This window comes from Cyrtonyx montezumae, unplaced genomic scaffold (assembly GCF_038088225.1).
Source record: "Cyrtonyx montezumae isolate F1298 unplaced genomic scaffold, pur_monq_1.0 scaffold_13, whole genome shotgun sequence".
Classification (NCBI taxonomy): domain Eukaryota; kingdom Metazoa; phylum Chordata; class Aves; order Galliformes; family Odontophoridae; genus Cyrtonyx; species Cyrtonyx montezumae.
Genome location: NW_027071859.1, coordinates 14,608,835 through 14,627,316, shown reverse-complemented (window position 1 = coordinate 14,627,316; position 18,482 = coordinate 14,608,835). Strand labels below are relative to the sequence as shown.

Genomic DNA, 18,482 nt, shown 5'->3' with positions numbered 1-18,482 from the left:
ATTAGGCACCTAATGAGGAGTAAATTCAGATCTCAGTCATCAAGGAAGGTACATAAGCCAACCACCAAGGCATTCTCATTTGTCCTTCCAACTGGCAAAGTGTTTTGTCTAATATTTTCCCATAAACACACTATTTGCTGTTGGTATGAGTTATATTACACCAACAAACAAAAGGTAGTGAATTAATTCAAATTAAAAGTTTCTTTCCAAAATGCAGTTAGATCAATTAAAAGAAAAGAAACAGCCAAAATTACATGGTGGCACTACTGTGATGAGTGATCCCTAAGCAATGTGTGTAAGCAATTGCCTTTGTTCTCTCAATCCATTAAATACAGTATCTAGCAGTACGTACAAACAAATGAAGTTTTTAAGACGCTTCTAATTAACAATCTTCCTTCAGATCAAAATATTGTTTTAACAATCATAAGCAAGTCATACTTTCTGCAAGCGTTAAGTTAGTCTAGGAAGTTCCTTCTGTGTATTAAAAAAAATAAATGGCAAAGCAACCTCATATTTAGATAATTTTTGTTAAAGTGTGAACTGTTTGAAATAGATGCACATTAATCCAAATCATTCCTCGTAAAAAGCACTCTCTGAAGAATAAGCAGTGCAATAGCTCTACGGATATCACCATCATGTAAGTGAATTAAAACTGCACTTAAACTGACATTTTTCAGTCTTAGTGGTTTTGTTAAAGATGCTTAAAGAACATTAGTCTGAAAAGTATTTGCCATGCAAAAGCTAAAAGCAGCTTGTCAAAACAAACCTCAAGGCTAGTAATGAGCATTAGTTTACAGACAGCCCAGCACAAAGCACCAGCATGATAGCTTCTGAAATGACTCTAAAAAGTGAATGATAATTCACAGAAAGTGGCTGTACCTGTCTTGGTCTGCTTAACCCAGACTTACACAGCTTTGAGGAAAGGACAAAACAGAACAAAAAGAAACAACAGCTTAAAAGTGACATCAAAAAGACTGAATATACAGATGACATGCACTCAAGTAAACAAAGGAAACAATGTTAAGACAGAAAAGTACTGTACTGGGATATTTTCATAATTTGCTGAAGCTTTTAAGACAAGACTCTCCTAACACACAGTTAGTATATGCTATGTGAATACCATTTTCCTAAGAAAACACTGCTCTGACTTGTACAACAGCACACTTGCTCCCTTTGCTTGCCCTAAGTTTCACGTTTTACTTCTCATGGAAAATCTAGCTTTAAACACTTTTTCCTGCCACTTCGAGATCACATTACATAACCCCTGTACCTCAAATAACTTTGAAGCCCTGTACCTAAACACGTGATTTATTTTTTTTTAAACCACCATTCACGGAACTGAAATGGTACTTTTAAGAACAAGCAACAGAAATAACAAGTAAATATTCAAAGCACAACAATCCCACATAAAAGCATCTGGAAAATGCATAAAAAGAGAGCCCCTATGCTACACACCATCATTCATGCTCCATCTCTAGAAAAGCACTTCCTGTTTCATAGAGGGCATGCCATATTTATCCTGAAGTACACAGGATCACGGGATGCTTGGGTTGGAAGGTACCTCATAGCCCCCTCCCACCCCAACCACTTTTCAAAGCCTGGCCAGGTCCTTCTGAACAGCATCCTTCCTTCTGCCATATCAACTTCACACTCACACTTGGGTGCCATCTGAAAACTTGCTGAGGGTGCACTCAATCCCACTGTCCACATCACTGATAAAGTGAACAAGCACGACATCCCAAGACAGACTCCTGAAGGACACCAATCATCACCAGTCTCCACTTGGATATTGATCTGCTGATTGCAACCCTCTGACTGTGACTTTCCAACTAATTCCTTATCCCACCTTTCAAATCTTACTTCAATTAAGAAGTAAGACCATATCAAATGGGACCATATCAAAGTCCTGCACAAGTCCAAGTAGATGACATCAGTTGCCTTTCCTTTGTCCACCAAAGCCATCACTCCACTGAAGAACACCACCAGGCTGGTCAGGCACGATCTGCCCTTGGTGAAGCTGTGCTGGCTGTCTCAGATCAACTCCACATCTCGCAAGTGCCTTAACACAGCTTACAGGAGGATCTGCTCCATGATCTTCCCAAGCACAGACACAAGGCTCACTGGCATGTAGTTCCTTGAGTGTTCCTCTCTAATCTTCTTAAAAATGAAAGTGATGTTTCCTTTTTCCAGTCACCAGGGACTTCACCTGACAGCCATGACTTTTCAAATATGATGGAGAGTAGCTTGACAGCTACATCAGCCAGCTCTTTCAGGACCCTGGAATGTACAGACCATTCAGTCTTACCAAGTAGACTTGAACTTGCTCTTTGCCTGTAGGAATTTTGCTCTCCCAATCCCACCTATAGGTTCAGAGACATTAGAGACATGGGAAGCCTGGCTGCCAGCAAGAACTGAGGCAAAGAACTCGTTGAGTATCTCAGCCTTCTCCATGTCTGTTGCAGACAGTTGTCCCTTCTAATTTATGAGAGGGGGTACACTCTCCTTGTGGCCTTTCTTTTCTGACTTCATGTACCTGCAGAATCCCATATTATTTTTCACATCCCTCACCAATTCCATCTGTATCTTGGCTTTCCTGATCCTGTCTCTGCATGTCTGGACAGCATCCCTGTACTCTTCCCAGGCCACACATTCCAGCTTGCACTACCCGTACACATTCTCCTTTTCCCTCAGTTTGCGCAGCAGGCCCTTGCTCAGCCATGCTGGTTTCCTGCCACCCCTGCTTCATTTCTTATACGTGAGGATGGAGAGCTCTTGCACTCTTACAAAGCTGTCCTCAGAGAGCTGCCAGCTCCGTTTCATTCCTTGGTCCCTTAAGGACGGCTTCCCAAGTTATTTCTATATGATGTCTGCTCTCGGTATAGTTCTGATTTTCATTAAGCTAACTCAGATTTACATTGGTTTTATACAAGACAAATGAGTATGATTTGGAATTTTAGATTTCTAATGTCAAATGGCCAACAATGGCAGGGGCCTCAGCTGTTGACAAAGCATCCTCAGCACAGCTCGTCAGCTCAGGCCAAGAGTAGCAATGACGGTCTGTATTAAACATCTTAAACTTTTGCAGTAGCTGTTTCCTGCTCTGTAACATTAAAAACAATAACTAACTCACACAATAGCACACTTGCAACATCTCTGGCTTCTTTCTAGATTTGTATGAAAGTCAGTTCTGATTCTACATGCCTTTCTTGTTTTCAATCCTCAAACCAGCTCCAAGCCTTGGTGCTCATTAACTACTCAATGCAGGTTTTTCTTACTGTTATTTCATTAATTTACATGCACCAGTCCACGCATTAAGATATGAGTTAGAATGCTGTCACTTACATAGTGGTAGTGATCCATCCACTGAGAGCAGCCTCGCAGCTCGATGGAATTATTCTAACTACAACCTATGGACAATTGCAATGCCTTCAACAAGCATAATACTGTCACTGTTTCCTTCCACCAAAATTTCAATGAATACTGCAAAAATAAGTGTTTTTAGAACAGAGGGAACCCTGGTGAGGCAATCTGCCAGGCACACAGGACAGCATACACTAACAACATTATTGTTAACTACCCAAGAGATTTGCAGAAATTCTAAATTTTACATTTACAGTATAGGCTAAACCTCAGAAAAGCACATCATCCCGTACTGTGAAACTCAGCAGTACAGAGTAAGATGGACTCTGAAAAATGGATATAATGAAAGCCTTCGTTATCATGACTTCCAACTTTATTATGTTGCAACTCTTACGTTTTCTAACCTACAGCCATCAGTCCCTGTCAGTTACACAAATATTTTCAACTGTTGTTGGAACCTGCAGCCTATCTGCTTATGAAACACACAGGGGAACAAGCAGAGGAACAACCAAGTTTAGGTCTGCTCCTGGAGCTGGTGTACTACAGCATGCTGAGGTGAGTTTCCACTCCCGTGTCCCCTTCTCACACTGGTAAAATACACACATCCTTCTAGAGCCTTCTCTTGTCACACTGACAAGCTGCAAAGGACTGGGAGGACAGCAAGACACTGAGATAAGAAAAGAAATGCAGAGAAGACATCAGCATCTTCACAATTAATACAAGAAAAATTTACCTCAAAGTCATCCCTTCACTCAGGGTAGATGATGAGCTGGGAAACAGAACTTTAGAGTAAATTCTCCAGTGCACTTTCGTAATTGATAAATGAAGTGTAGGTGCAGTTAAATACAGCAGTTTTGGAATCTGTGTGTTTGCAGGTTGTTTCTTGTTTCTTTTTTTTTTCCATTGCACAATTTTATTTTTTTTTTGCAATGATTTACCAGACTAACAAAACATAACTGGGATTTTAACTGTAATTGTTGCCAGCACTAACAATGGCAGCAATATTTAAGAGAATGATTACAGCTGTGTTAACCTCATTGGTGGTAATATATCCTCACAGTATTTCACTGATTTCCAGTTAGAATTAGAACAGATACCTATAAAGAAGATATCTTTGTGCAAATATTGAGACTAAAACAAAGAACAAGTCACAGGAAACATCACTGTCAGCATTCTGATTGAAGAATAAAAGTATGGCCTGTTATTTTATTTCCACGGAACACTGCTTCATACCGCGTTAACTGCAATGGCTCTATGCCACCAGCTAAAGAAACAGGGACCAGGTGAGAGCTGAATAAAGCAGGAAACACACAGTTACTTTGCTCTAAAATCACAAATGACCACCTGTCATTTTTTACTGCTGAACTACCACAATACGCACGACAGCTACTGAAAAAGGCAAGGGAAAAACTACAGGGGAAAAAACATACTATATCTTACAGGTGAAATATTAGCTCTTAAATTCATTCACAAACTACATTAGTTTTCAGCTACTCTATATGCCCACCGAAGCCACCAATGCAGTGTTAGTGAACTGCAGTTACGATTAATGCAGACTCATTACTGCTGAAAAAGCAATGAGATGCTAAAATTTCCACACCACATGACTACTCATTTACCATTGAGGGGTCTGTGGGTGAAGAAAGCCCCTCATCAGCATCTTCCTTGATAACATCCTAGCAACAACAAAATATTATGGTTTGGGTAAAATAATCAAGGGCTCAACAAAAAAAAAAAAGAAATAATGAATGAGAATGATCTCGTAACAACACATAACTCGACAGAAACGTATTTGTATTCTGTTAGTGATTAAAGAAAAAGATTTTAAAACCTTTTGATAGCTTTGTTCAATGTATCAATATCCTAGAATTAAAGCACTGACAAGTAAGGCCTTTACTGCCTCTTTTGCGTTTCTTTTTTAAGCTTTCTTTAGTTCTTAATTCCATTTGAACAGCCATCTGTCAGTAAAATAAATATCTTATTAGGAATTTTATTATTCTATAGGAAACCAGAAAAGTCTGTTCACTTTTCCTTCTCGATGGGTAAACAAAGTTGAATTATATATACTTACAAAACCAAGCTACAACTAATGCACACTTAAGGCAAAATGTATTTTGTTTTACTTGAATATTTAAAACATTGCTTTTAACTACTTTCTTTGGCCTTTCAATTTGCAGAAATCTGTACAACATTAAGGGAAGCAGTTTTACCTTCTCCAGATGACACAGAATATGTATTACTATAAAATTCCTGCCAGGTCAGACTCCTCCAACCTTGATACCTGGATGTTAAAATTCATTTTCAACTTTAAGTAACTTTTAAGTTTAAAACAAAATACATTTTACATTACATATTAACAACACCTTTGCTTAAACTACTTAACTACTTATAAAAAGAGCTTATACTTGACTAATACTGCATCATCATTAATTAATTTTCAATTACAGTATTCACTATACTTATTGTCTAGGTTAGCATGTGAATTAACCTTCAAAATACTTACTAGGCCATTGTTCTGATCTCTGGACAAACTCGTTTTTAGTGGACGTGAGATGAGATGAGAACTGCCAGGGTAATACCTTGGCATGTAAAGACATGGGGCAAAGAATGGCTATGGAAAAAAAATATAAACGTAACAAAAAAAAAAAGGGACAAACAATTACACAAATCAAAATGTAATAATAAAATAAAACTTTTTTCAACAAAACATATTTTGTAGTTGAGTTTAATAAAGTGAAGAGAGCAATTATTAACAGCATTCTTTATTTTTTTGCATTTAGCAGAATTCAGTCAAAAGCTCTGGAGTGAGTTCTTCAAAATCCCTCAGCAGCCAACCCTCCCTCCCTCCCTTCCCACTGCTCCCCCCAAAGCCAGCAGGTGCAGGTGCCAGGACATGGCTTGCAGGAGGAACAGAGTTGGGGTGCTTATAGCAGGAACACTCCAACAGTTGTTCTGAAAACGTGATAAGGTCTCACACTTCAATATTTTTCATTGACTTCAGAGCTGCTGAACTCAATCAGTTTTTCTGTAAAATGAAAAATGCTTCACAGTACCTGAGACAGCTGTACAAAAATAGAAGTTTTATTAATAAATGATTGTTAATAGTCACTTCTAAGAGATAGAGGGATCCCAAAATCACGCATTACTTCATTTTGAACAAAGTACTCCATATGCTCCAGTCCTTCAAGTGCTAAAATCAGCTGCCTGAACATACTTCCTGAAATCCACGTCACCCACTGGCACGTGACTAAAATGTGCGCACATATGTACCTTTGAGAATCACAAATCTTACAACCAGGCAGGTATTTAAGAATTGCTTGTCCATACTGTTAAAATTTTATTTTTGACCTGTCTATGAATTGGAATTAGGTTTTGAAGTAAAGAACTTCACTTCCTTATGAATTCACTTCTAAGGCAACGTAATGGAAAAAACAACAGTCTTCTGTAATTCTCCTTTTCCTGAAGTCTGAACTCCTGGCTCTGAATTCTTTACTGGGCTTCAAAAGCAAAATAAAAAAAAACAAGCAAACAAAAAGCCCAAATAATCCAAAAACATACTGGTGTTCTTTTGTGTAACATCTAAAAATTATACTATCCTGCTATTTATCAAACAAAACATACTGCTTGGTTCGTGTTTCTGCACATGACAACATTTTAAGTAGCCCACTGCACCAAATTTAGCATAGCCTAAACCATGTTATAACTCGATGGCCAATCTATGAGAGAGGAATAAAACTTGCGGAAGTGTTCCACTTTGGATTTAAGGATAAAAACAAACCAAGCCAAAACAAAACAAAAGCCTTTTGCCATCAGAATCAGCAGTAAATGAATGAGTAAATTCATGTGTACATCAGTTAAGATGGCACATGCACCAACTCTGAGTAATTATGAATGAATATATCTGATTCCCTATTCTTAGCTAGAACAGGTAGTCCTTGCACACACTTTCAGGCTTACCACAAGAAGTTCACATGCTCTTCCAACATATGAAGATGCATGGCATGCACTGTAATCATTACTGCAAATCTGGGAGTTGTTTATCTGTGATTTTTAACTTTAGTTGGCTAGATAGGCAGGAGGGCCAATGCCTGGGCTCTGTCTCATACTCACTGGTAAAGATAAGATGATTCAGAAAACTTCACTGCTACGAAGCACACACTTCATGGTATGTCATAGGCATAAAACTCTTCTCAAAAAAAGTCTCTTATTTCTTGAATAATTAAATGCTTCCGTTTTCCATTAGCAGTTTAAACCACATGGAAAACCCACAAGCATGAGAGGCTTAATTAAGATACCACATTCATATGCCTAGCTCTCACTGCAGACTACCCTCTGAAACAAAGTGAGCACCTGTTTTTTGGTTGCGAGTCATCAAACTACAAAGCAATGACAAAATTGGTCCAATAAGGCAATTATATCACAATTTCTTCCACCATTTCTAATTATGCCTCGTGCCTGCTTCAGCTACTCCGCTGTTTCCCACCTGTGGAATTAATTCTCCAATATTAAATTTCAACTCTGCAGTCTCAACTCTCAAAGTATCATAATACAGGCATCTATCATAATACAGGCATCATGAAAACATGAGATCAACATAAATAAATACTGGGCATAAACCAGTGCCGAGCTGTTCTCCAAGTTTGCAGATGGCTTATAAAACATAAGCACAGCCCAGGTACCAAAGAATTTGCCCCTATACTGACATAAATTAAAAAATATATAAATACACGCCATAATTCATAGTTCCCACTCAGGAAACTTAGACGTGCCTACTGCTCTGATCTTCATTACAATCATGATCTAACAACGGTCTGTGACAGCAGCGATTTGGGGAAGCTGAACTTGACATCAGCTTGTCACCAGGGATTTAGATAGGGGTAAACTGCTAGCTCTCTATCACAGTCCAAAACTGAGAGCCGAAGTGCCAAGGTGAAGAGCTGCTAAACTGGACCATAACAGAGCAATACACGGGGAGAATGGGGCCTCAAACAAAAAATGAAGAGTTACTAGAAGTTCAAGAGCATAACGCATCTGAAGAACAAAGCAGAAACATACGAAAGAGTAGTGTTTTCTGAAAACAAGCAACATGAGCTTTTCCCAAGAGCTCAAAGTTTTGTTCTGTTTTTTTCCTTAAGAACAGATGATCTCTTATAAACAAGAAGACAGGGGCCATTATCTGGTCAGAACTAAAGCAATGTATCCATCCCAAGAATTTAAGAACACTGTCATAAAATTCAGACGTCTCCAGAGCAGCAGTTGACCCTGATGTGTTGTGTCATCCAGGTGTCCAAAGATCTCCCTCAGATACTTTACTGCTGAGGAGAGCGTATTCATCTGTCAGTGCTCTTTTATTAAACCATTCTTCCAGAAGTGAAACGTGATTGAAAATGCTCTCAGAAAAACTCTTCTACTACTATAAGGCTCTCACTATTTATTTCAGTATGCTGTGTTTTATACCTTAGAAAAGCAGTGTAAAATTCCTTAGAGAAAGGCCTTGAGTCTTAAAAAGGAAAAATAACCATGCCTATAAATCCATGTATGCACTTAAAAATGAGCAAATAAAATACTTGTAAAAATAGCCAATGACTCACTAATAATTGCTTTTTTACTGATTATAAGAGCCATGAAAACATCTAAGTTTAAATCGCAAGTTACCACATACTTAAAACCTTGTCATGTACAGGAACAGACAAAAACAGGGCTTCCAATTAAACACTCACTTAATTCAGGTGACTTAGTATCAGCAGGAAGATTAAGACAAGCATCTACCAGTGTTGGGCAAAGAATATGCTATTTTAAGTTATTTTAAAGAAAATAGTATCTATGCTTAATATAGGGTCAGTATAAGAATAACTTTAGAACAGACAAAAGGCTCTGTGCTAAATATACTCTCTTCAGCTTTGGTTAATTAACATTAAGGAATAACTCAATTTTTTCCCCAGCTTAATTGACTGAACCTATCAAACCTCACTACTGAAAACTGTATATGGAAACATCTATGACTTACATCTGCTTTCTGAATACCTTTTTCTCCCTGATAATATTGCAGGAAAAAGAAGGAAAAAAAATAAGTTTTAAAAATACGGAATATATCTCACAAAAAAAGTTACAATTTATTTGGGGAGCGTGCTCAAATTTTAAATAACTGCAAACTAAATCACCCTAAGTAGATCAGCACTGCAAACGTTGTTGTAAAATGCACCTAAAAAGGCATTCTTATAAACTGCTGTCTCACCTAATAAGCCGATATATATGTTAATAACTAGGAACAATGTTTAAAAAATAGTTTATCTTACACTGCTTAGATTCAATCCCACTATACAATAAAGTATTGCAAATTACAAGTGAGCTATGTCTAGGACTGTTTTCTGATACTCACACATAACTCACAATTATACTGTTTATGTAATGTATGTTGATTCTTTAAACTAGTGCAGCACTGGTTAAAGAAAAGGATCCCAGGATAACTTTGAAAAGAGATAAAAGGGAAGACATGTCTAGATAGGTTCTTGTTGGGTAGCTCCTCACTTCAGTTTCTGCACATACTTATTTAACTTACTAAGAAAAAACCAGGATCTTCTTTAATGACTGCAAACAAGTATGTGAAGAAGTGTGCAGAATTCACCATTTAAAAAGCCATATATATGTATAAATATATGTAAAGGTTCCCTGCAGTACCCTACAAAAGAGCAGCATCTCAGTGTGTTTGACCTTTTTTCCCTTTGCATAATATCCTAATGCAATCTACCACTTCACCCCATGAGACCACAAGAGTGAACATTACTGTGAAACGGACAGATTTTTGGACAAGATTTCATTTCTAAATATCATTTGCACGGGTCGCTTAAACATTTCACAGACATCACATTCAATACTACCAGACTGATGGAGAAGAATCAGTTGTTATTATTTACCCGATTGTAGAACGGATGCTGAGGTCCTGTCATACCACTATAGTAACTGCTGTGAGGTTGGGGCGATAGAACTCCGCTGTTGAACGGTCCATTGAAAGAGGTTGTAGAAGAGCAGGCTGATGAAGGCTGACTGAACAGAGATGCTGCTCTTGCAGGTGCTTCATGTAAAGGCAGTGTGGGGTAAGGAAGTCCTCCTATATTCATCTGATCTCTTGCAGCACGAACATCTGAAAAACAGGTAGAAGGAGAATGAGATTGAGCTGAGATAGTTGAACAAGTACTTTTGATTTGTTTGCCGACTGCGTCCAGTTCTGGGCCCCTCAGTACCAAAGAAACACAAACATTTTGGAAAGAACCCACCAAAGTCTTAAGAGGATCCTCCTGTGAGGAGAGGTTGAGAGAGCTAGGGCTACTGATTCTGAAGAATAGGAGGCTCAGGAGTATCCCTTCAGTGTGGCCCAGTGACAGGACAAGAGGCAGTGGGCACACACTAAAACACAAGGAGCTCAGATCCCACTGAGTATGCTGTCAGACCAACAACTCATAAGGATCCCATTTTAAATTTAAAGATCTGGTTCTGTTTTTAGCATCTTTACACAAGGAGAAATATTAGGATGCCTTAGGCTTACTGCAGATCAAACAGTAACCTCTGCCATACTAGAGGTCACATCAGTCTACTTCTGCAGTTAAGTAGTCAGAATATTTACTGTCAAGCACATACCTCAATCTGAGTTCATTTTTTGAGACAAGCAAGGAGTAACAATGAGCAACTCCTGCCCTATTGGCAATTTATATATCATCCTAACACAGACTAAAAAAACCCCAAAAAAACTGACAGGTATCAGCTGCACAGGTGTCTAGCAGGGGATGCATCAGACTGGAGACATCCCATTCTCTTTCTCTGGCTTCAGTTCTAAAGGAATTGATGCTACCCAAAACTGTTAAAAACTACCTGGAAGTAAATTTACATCTCTACCAATAACGTACCATTGTGATGCATGTACTGTTTTCCCACAATTGTCAAAGCCACCTCAAAATCAATCATTAACAGTAGTTTGTCCCTCTTGAAGAACTGTTTTAGTCTAGGATAATTTGGTCTGTATGGAAAGCTACAAAGTAAAACTGAACAACTTGATACTGAAGTCAGGTCAGAGGAGGTGAAGGTCTGAACTGATGAACAAATCAGGATCCTGCACAATATGCAAAGCAGTTCCATCTCAATTATCACTCTCCATTTACTTGGAAACATGCTTACCTGCAATGATTTCTCGTAGTTTGGGATCTAAGTTGACAGTACATGGCAAAAATGTTCTTACATCACGTGCTACAAGAACAGGTGTTCGTGAAGACAAAAATACTTCAAAGTTGCGTATATCTCCATCAATTTCAAGCAGTGGTTCAACATCTTTAGTTGTAGGAATATTCTTTGAAATTCTGGTGAGAGAATAACAGATAAATGATAAACAAACAGAAAGAATTAGAGTATGGCTACTCACTGAAATCAGACCACAAATTTATAGCTCTGTAACTTAAATAACAGCAAGTTAACACATCAGAATTAATCTAAAACATTCAAGTTCTGATACACAAATTACAAGCTCCACAGTTAACTCCAACTTCTAAACTAATATTTCCCCCAACAAAAACACTCAGATTTCTTAGATGTTAATCAGAACCCAACTGTGTGAGATTTCACAGTTAAGAAGATGGGAAAACAAGTGCCTGCTTCCAACTAACTCAGCTTCTAAGACGAACGCCACAAGTACACAAATAAAAACAAACAGAAGAGATCAACAAAGCACTGAGACAGTCAAGTTGATGCATTATGACCACTGTCAAGCAATGGTGCTTTTTGTTCTTGTGTGTGTGTGCGTGTGTGTTTTGTGGTAGATATTGAAGTTACATGGAGGAATAAGGAGTACTAAATGTTTGCTGTAGTGTGAAAAAATAAACCTAAAACATAACACTTCAAACAAAATCTGGTTGGATCTGAAATATATTTTTAATATAGTTAATGAACTAAGTCTATAAACAGCCGAATTATCTCACAACTTGTTAGCTTTCAAAAATAATGGCCTTCTTTGATCTTTGTTTTAGGTCCTCTACTACTTCATGTACAATGGGACTATTCCAGGAAGAACAATAGCAAATTTACACAGAATATTTAGGATTTAGTATTAAGAGAAATAAAGAAACTCAGGATCAGTGCTAGATGCTTGAAGTAAGCGCAACATTTACATCAAAACCATATTTCAACTGTGTTCAAATCTCTCCTTCTGGTCTATTAGCACAGTCTTGCACTATACTAAAAATAAAATGATGACATTCCTGTTAATTTTAACAGATATTAAAGAAAATGGCTAAATGGACCACGTACCTTTTGTAAGCAGCATCTACAAATAACTCCTCATTCTTCACATCAAGAGTGAATGGTCAAAAGACAGAAAAAATTAAGACCACAGCCTAAACCCTGTCCATTGAGCAAAATCTGACAGCGTCATTTTTACAAGAAAATTTGGCTACTATATTCAGGTTTTCCACTTTGTCTCACATAAAACTACATGCATATGCACACGCTTTTAAATGAAATACGAACATCAGCACACATTTCAGTTACGTGTATTTACTTAGAGTATTGCAGACAAGAGTTTACAACTAGCAAAATGAATATTAAATCAGTACTGAAGTCAGAGACCAAGGAGTTAAAGAGTGGCCTATTTCAACACTTAAATCTACAAAATAAAATGCTGAAAGAGAGTGTGACACAGATTTAAATAAAATACACAGCTGATGAATCACATGAAACAAATAAGCTGAATTTTAATGCCAGCTCTACTTAAGTATGAATGTGAACAGTGTTCTGAATATGACAAACAAAGCTTCTGTTCAGAAGCCAGTAGCCCACTGCTGGTGTACAGATTGAAGTCTCTATTCTAACCTCCTGAGTTCAATGCCTTAAACTATGCCTTTGAAAGAAATATTTATGTAAATGATAATCTTTTGGCAAAGAGCCACAAAAATGGTATGTGTCCGTACTTCTTAGATAAAAAAAATAAAAGGTTAGCATGTAAAGCACTTTAGGAGTTACTTTTTCTGTAAGTACACAGATCTAAGAATTAAGCTCTGTGAACACTATTCCCACTCTGGGGCTGGATATTTCTAAGCAAGAAATATTACTCTTTCAGTCAAAAACATCAATAAAAGTGTCAGCGATGCTTAGTTTTTGTTTCTGCAAAAAACAATCTCAATGTATATATATAGATATAGAAGGGCCCAAAACAGAACAATACATTGATAAAAGCTTAAGAATTCATTCTACTACACCTCCCATGGCCTTACCATCAACAGTTATAATTAAAAGCTGTCTTCTTCAGTGTGGATTAAGTCATATTCTATAAATGTCCAATAACGATTTAATGCTTTTTCCTCAAGAAAATATTTAAAATACATATTGGTAAATCATTCAGATGTTCCATTCAAAAGACTATGACTTTGCTGCAAATCTCCTCACTTTGGTTCACCCTGCGTTTCCATGACTGACTTAGAAAATAACCTGATAGCTAGGCCTTCAGGTTCTACGTGGCACAGCCTGCCTGCCACCACACCTTCTGTAGGGGAGGTCACCACCAGAGGATGTGGTCCTTCACTACCCAGCCAGGTGGTGCTCAAAAGGAAGAGGCTTTGAGCAGCTCCACCCATGCAGAAGGCTGTGCTGTGCCCACATGCCCTGTTAGGTCGGGTCAGGGCCCTGAGGCTGCCCACAGGCTCTATCTACCACCTCTGAGCTCCAGGCCAGCTCACACAGTGCAGCTGTGTAACATGGGATGAGACTGCCATGATAAAAGCTGTGAGAAGCATACCTGGGTGCTATTCTTGCTTGACTCCAGAACTGCATTCAAGTACACGCCTTTGCCCTAGGCTCTTTGCAGAGCTACACCTATGCACATTGCTGCTCTTGACCTTAACACGCTGACTTCTTGGCATGACCTAGTGGCTACAGACTCTCCCAGGGATCACTGGACTGTTTTCTGGCATGGCCACAGGCACTGCTCCTCCCATCTGGGTACTGTGGGACTGCAGACTCTGGCCGTGAGGACAAGGCCCCAGCATGCAGTCACTCTCCCCACCCAGCTCTTCTTGTGAAGCAGCCTCCCAGCTGCTCCCCAGCAGGCAGACAGATGGCCTTCTCTGCACGGCTGAGATCTGGAAGGCCGTTCCCAATGCCCTTTCCAGACCTCTCCCCCAACAGCAAAAGCAAAGATGTTCAACAAGTTCCTCTTCACACCTAAAATAATTTTCCTCGGCTGTTTCATAGCAGCAAGTAACTAGGCAAGGAAGAGTCAATTAACTTCTGCACGCCAATAAAGCAACTGACCTAATTAATTAGAACTATTAGGAAATAATTAGAGCAACAGAAGGCATAAGCAAGAAGACATGTCACGTTTCACTTGTAATGCGCCTTTTAAGTTTTTCTTGATAAGTTTTTCTTTTGATAAAGTCAAAACTTAAAATAGTAACTTAAAATGAGGAAATTTTCTCTTTCAAAATGATACAAAACCTTTTTTCCCTTATAGGTCTGATGCTAAGGATAAGAAAAAACCTGGAAAATCTGGGCCACTCTGAACTGCAAGACAAAATCTTTATGCTTAACAACCTGGTAATTAGATATCTGTTGTCTAAGATCTAATAAACTAATACCACTAATTTAATACTTGGCTCTGAAGTTACATATCCTATTCTTCTTGTACCTAGTCAAAATAGCAACAGTGTCTGCAGCCCACAAGGGTGTATTTCTTCTGGATTAAAAGTTCGCACACAAACCCTCCACAAAATGCATAGTATTATCAACCTATCAACAACAGTGCTTCAAATGCTCTTCAGGCTGCAACAGGTAGCTTGGACATTAAAAAGAGCATTTGCTCACATACACACTTGTATGCAGACAGGAACAGAAAGTCATCACACACTCAATAATAAAACAGAGGAAATCGATATTTTACTTTAATAAAAGACGAAAAAGGAAGCTACAGTTTGACATAGCTACCTAGAAAGAAAATTATAACCCCCTTGGTGCATATTAAGCAGTACAGAGACTTCACTGAACAGATGCAATAGCTATTTTAAAACTCCTATTACCATAGGTATTCAGGAAAGCTTTCTTTGCAAAACGAACTAACCAAGCCAAGTAACAGTAAAGCACTTCTGAGTCTTCTGGTTTTGATCACCTCAGGAAAAAAAAAAAAACATTTTCTTAGAAGACAGTTATATATTTATTAAATTTCTAATCTCCCATGCCCAGTATCATGCTATACCACTGAGCCACATTACGAAGGTCAGATTTTATTTTAACTTTCCAGAATACTCCCTATGCCAACATTCTTTTTAATTAAAAAGTGTTAATAGAGTTTGAAATGTCTGGATTCATTTATAGCTTTACAGTTTTATTTGAATTAGAGAAAGCAAAAAGATTTTTTTTAAAGATATACTTATTGCATAGATAAAAAAGCAGCAAAATGGAGTAGTGAAGAACTTAAGACTGCTCAAATCTGCTCTGTTGCAAACAAAAAAAGTAATTATATCTTACTAATTGAGATGTCCAACAGGATCACTCACACAAGTAAAATATGAGAATATTGTATTAATCCATTTTCAGTATTTACACCACCAAATGGCGCTTACAAAGCTTCTTTATGACTTTATGTGGGGATTCTTTCATTCAATACCTTTACCTGCAGATTTTAGATTTTTAGCAAACATTTGCAGTTCCAGCAGGATTTGAGATCACCAGGGTATGAGCCACTGGTATTGTGTAGCTAAAATAGCATTTACAGACCATTACCTTATTCAAAAATGGAATAACCATTGTGGTGTAAATATTCTACCTTTGCCAATTTTATTTCCCAACTTTACCAACTTCCCCCAGGATGAACAGGCCTCATGAATCGACTTACATGAATAAAATAAAGGTTTAATTTCCCCAAATTTGTGTTTATTGTGTTATTATTGTATTATTATGTTCTATCACAAGTTAATATCAACTAGAGGAGTTTGGAGGGACTTGAAATACACAAGTTGTTTGTTTTTTGTTTTTTTAAATTGAGGTATCATTAATGCATGTTAACTATAACTTTTTGAAATGCTTATCCAGAATGTAATTCAGAAATATGACTTACTCATCTACATTACAAAGGTAACTAAAAAGAAAGGCAAAAAAATACTTGAGACCTTCCTTTCTCTAGCGTTCTGAGTAGCTTTTGCTCCTGTCCTTTTCTTTCCTGGTATGTTTTCAACCGAACTCTCTTCTTACTCATCAAGTCCTCTGGTAATCTCTGTCCTTCTCTTTCATGCCTTGCCTCTAGCACCACACAGTTTGGGAAATCACAGAATCACAGGATGACAGAGTGGTTTAGATGGCAGAGAACTTAAAGACCACCTGGTTCCAACCCCCTGCTACAGGCAGGGACACCTCCCGCTAGACCAGGTTGCTCTAAGCCCCATCCAGCCTGGCCTTGAATGCCTCCAAGGTGAAGGCATCCACATCCTACCCGGGCAAACAATTTCTGTTCCAGTGTCTCACCATCCTCCCACTATTGTAATTTCTTCCTAGTACCTACTCTAAATGTACCCTCTTCCTGTTTAAAGTCATTTCCCCTTGTTCTGTTGCTATATGCCCTTATAAAAAGCCCCTCCCCAGCTTGCCTGCAGTCCCCTTCAGGTACTGGTAGGCTACTATCAAGCATCCCTGGAGCCTCCTCACCAGGCTGAAGAGTCCCACCATTCTCAGCCTGTCCTCATGGAAAGGTGCTCCAGCCCTCTGATCATCTTCATGGCCCTCCTCTGGACCCACTCTGACAGCTTAACATCAACTGGCATGCTAGCTATTAATATTGGGACATTATCAGCATAAGAAACCTAACATTCTAGATCCTCCATCATAAGTAGGAGACAACAGAAGGAAATTGGAGAAAAAAAAGAGAATGTGAAGTATTTAGAAGCAATGTCTCACTGTGAGGGCTACAAGAATAAGGAACTGCCTCCTTAAAATAAGTGACTTAATTGAATCTGGCCCATGCAGAAGATTTTTGCAGAGAACGTTATGACCAGAAGAGATGAACACAGTACTTTAAACTTCCATAATCACTAAAAAGCTACATTGCTTAAATTAATACATCAATAGATTTTATACAAATTGAAAATCCCTAAAAAGTTAATTTCAATCTTTTTATTGAAAGGTATTTAAACAGTGTCAAAACTGGAATTAACATAATAACCTCCGAGAAAAGTTATATTTCAAACAATCTTGCTCTTTTTAAATTGTTAGAAACTTGCAAAAAATATATATAACATGCTTTTTAACAGAATAATTTAATAGGTACTTGTCTAAAACACTGCAATGGAAAAGTAGACAGATAATGCTTATCTTCAGACTTTATTTTACTCCTTTTCTTCTTACTTATGTGTATTAACAAAAAACCCTCAAATGATTTAGACAAAAGCTTTTAGCTCAACACATAATTGCGACAAAATTACAATAATTGTACCAATTAAAATAATCCTGAATGAACAGTTTGTCATCTTAATGTTCCAATGGTTTACAGAAGGATCTACTTAATTAGCTGAAATTGCTTTCCAATGTTAGTATCAAATGTCATTTGTTAAAAGTTGAACGATTTCGAAAATAATTTAACAAAGCAATTTTACAAAACACCAAGAACCAACATTTTCTTTTCAGCTGAATAAAGCAAGCAGATGTGTCATCAAATTGCTATAAAAATAAATGAGCCTTTATATGGGGAAAAAATAAATTTTACTACTAGTGCTACGGAATACTTTTTTCTGATTTTTTTTTTATGAATTCAATTTTTTTAATAAAATAATTTCATATCATTCATATCTGAGTGGTATTTTTAGTGTGCTGTAAATACACTTTCTAAATTGAAGCAGTAAATGATAAAGTGCAAATATTCAACTCTAGGCATTTTCGTGACTTCCTAATTTGGTTCACAAGGGCTTATCACACAGAAGACTTGAACTTATCAGTGAAGTATAGCACCAATGAATCTACACTATATAACTCCAAATCTACCATAATCAAGCGTTGTTTCATTTAGTATGACATTAATCTTTACCAGTTGAATCTGGAGGAAAAAAAAAAGAGAACTAGAGGACAAGTTGTTGTGATTAAGTATTTCTCCAGTTGCAGTTAGT

At 37.7% G+C, this 18,482-nt stretch overlaps 1 protein-coding gene across 6 annotated transcripts in view; it reads right to left on the bottom strand.

Moving 5' to 3' along the window:
* KIDINS220 (kinase D interacting substrate 220) overlaps window positions 1–18,482 on the bottom strand; it is a 195,928-nt gene that overhangs the window by 11,352 nt on the left and 166,094 nt on the right. For 2 of the 6 annotated variants that reach the window (XM_065730713.1, XM_065730710.1), the window contains 4 exons: window positions 11,530–11,708; window positions 10,275–10,501; window positions 5,864–5,971; window positions 4,980–5,036 (listed from right to left, as the gene is read on the bottom strand). In XM_065730713.1, the coding sequence (XP_065586785.1) occupies window positions 4,980–5,036; window positions 5,864–5,971; window positions 10,275–10,501; window positions 11,530–11,708 (571 nt within the window). Of the gene's footprint in view, window positions 1–3,967; window positions 4,130–4,979; window positions 5,037–5,863; window positions 5,972–10,274; window positions 10,502–11,529; window positions 11,709–18,482 lie in introns of those variants that run through there. The other 4 variants (XM_065730715.1, XM_065730716.1, XM_065730711.1 and 1 more) reach the window with 4 other exon arrangements.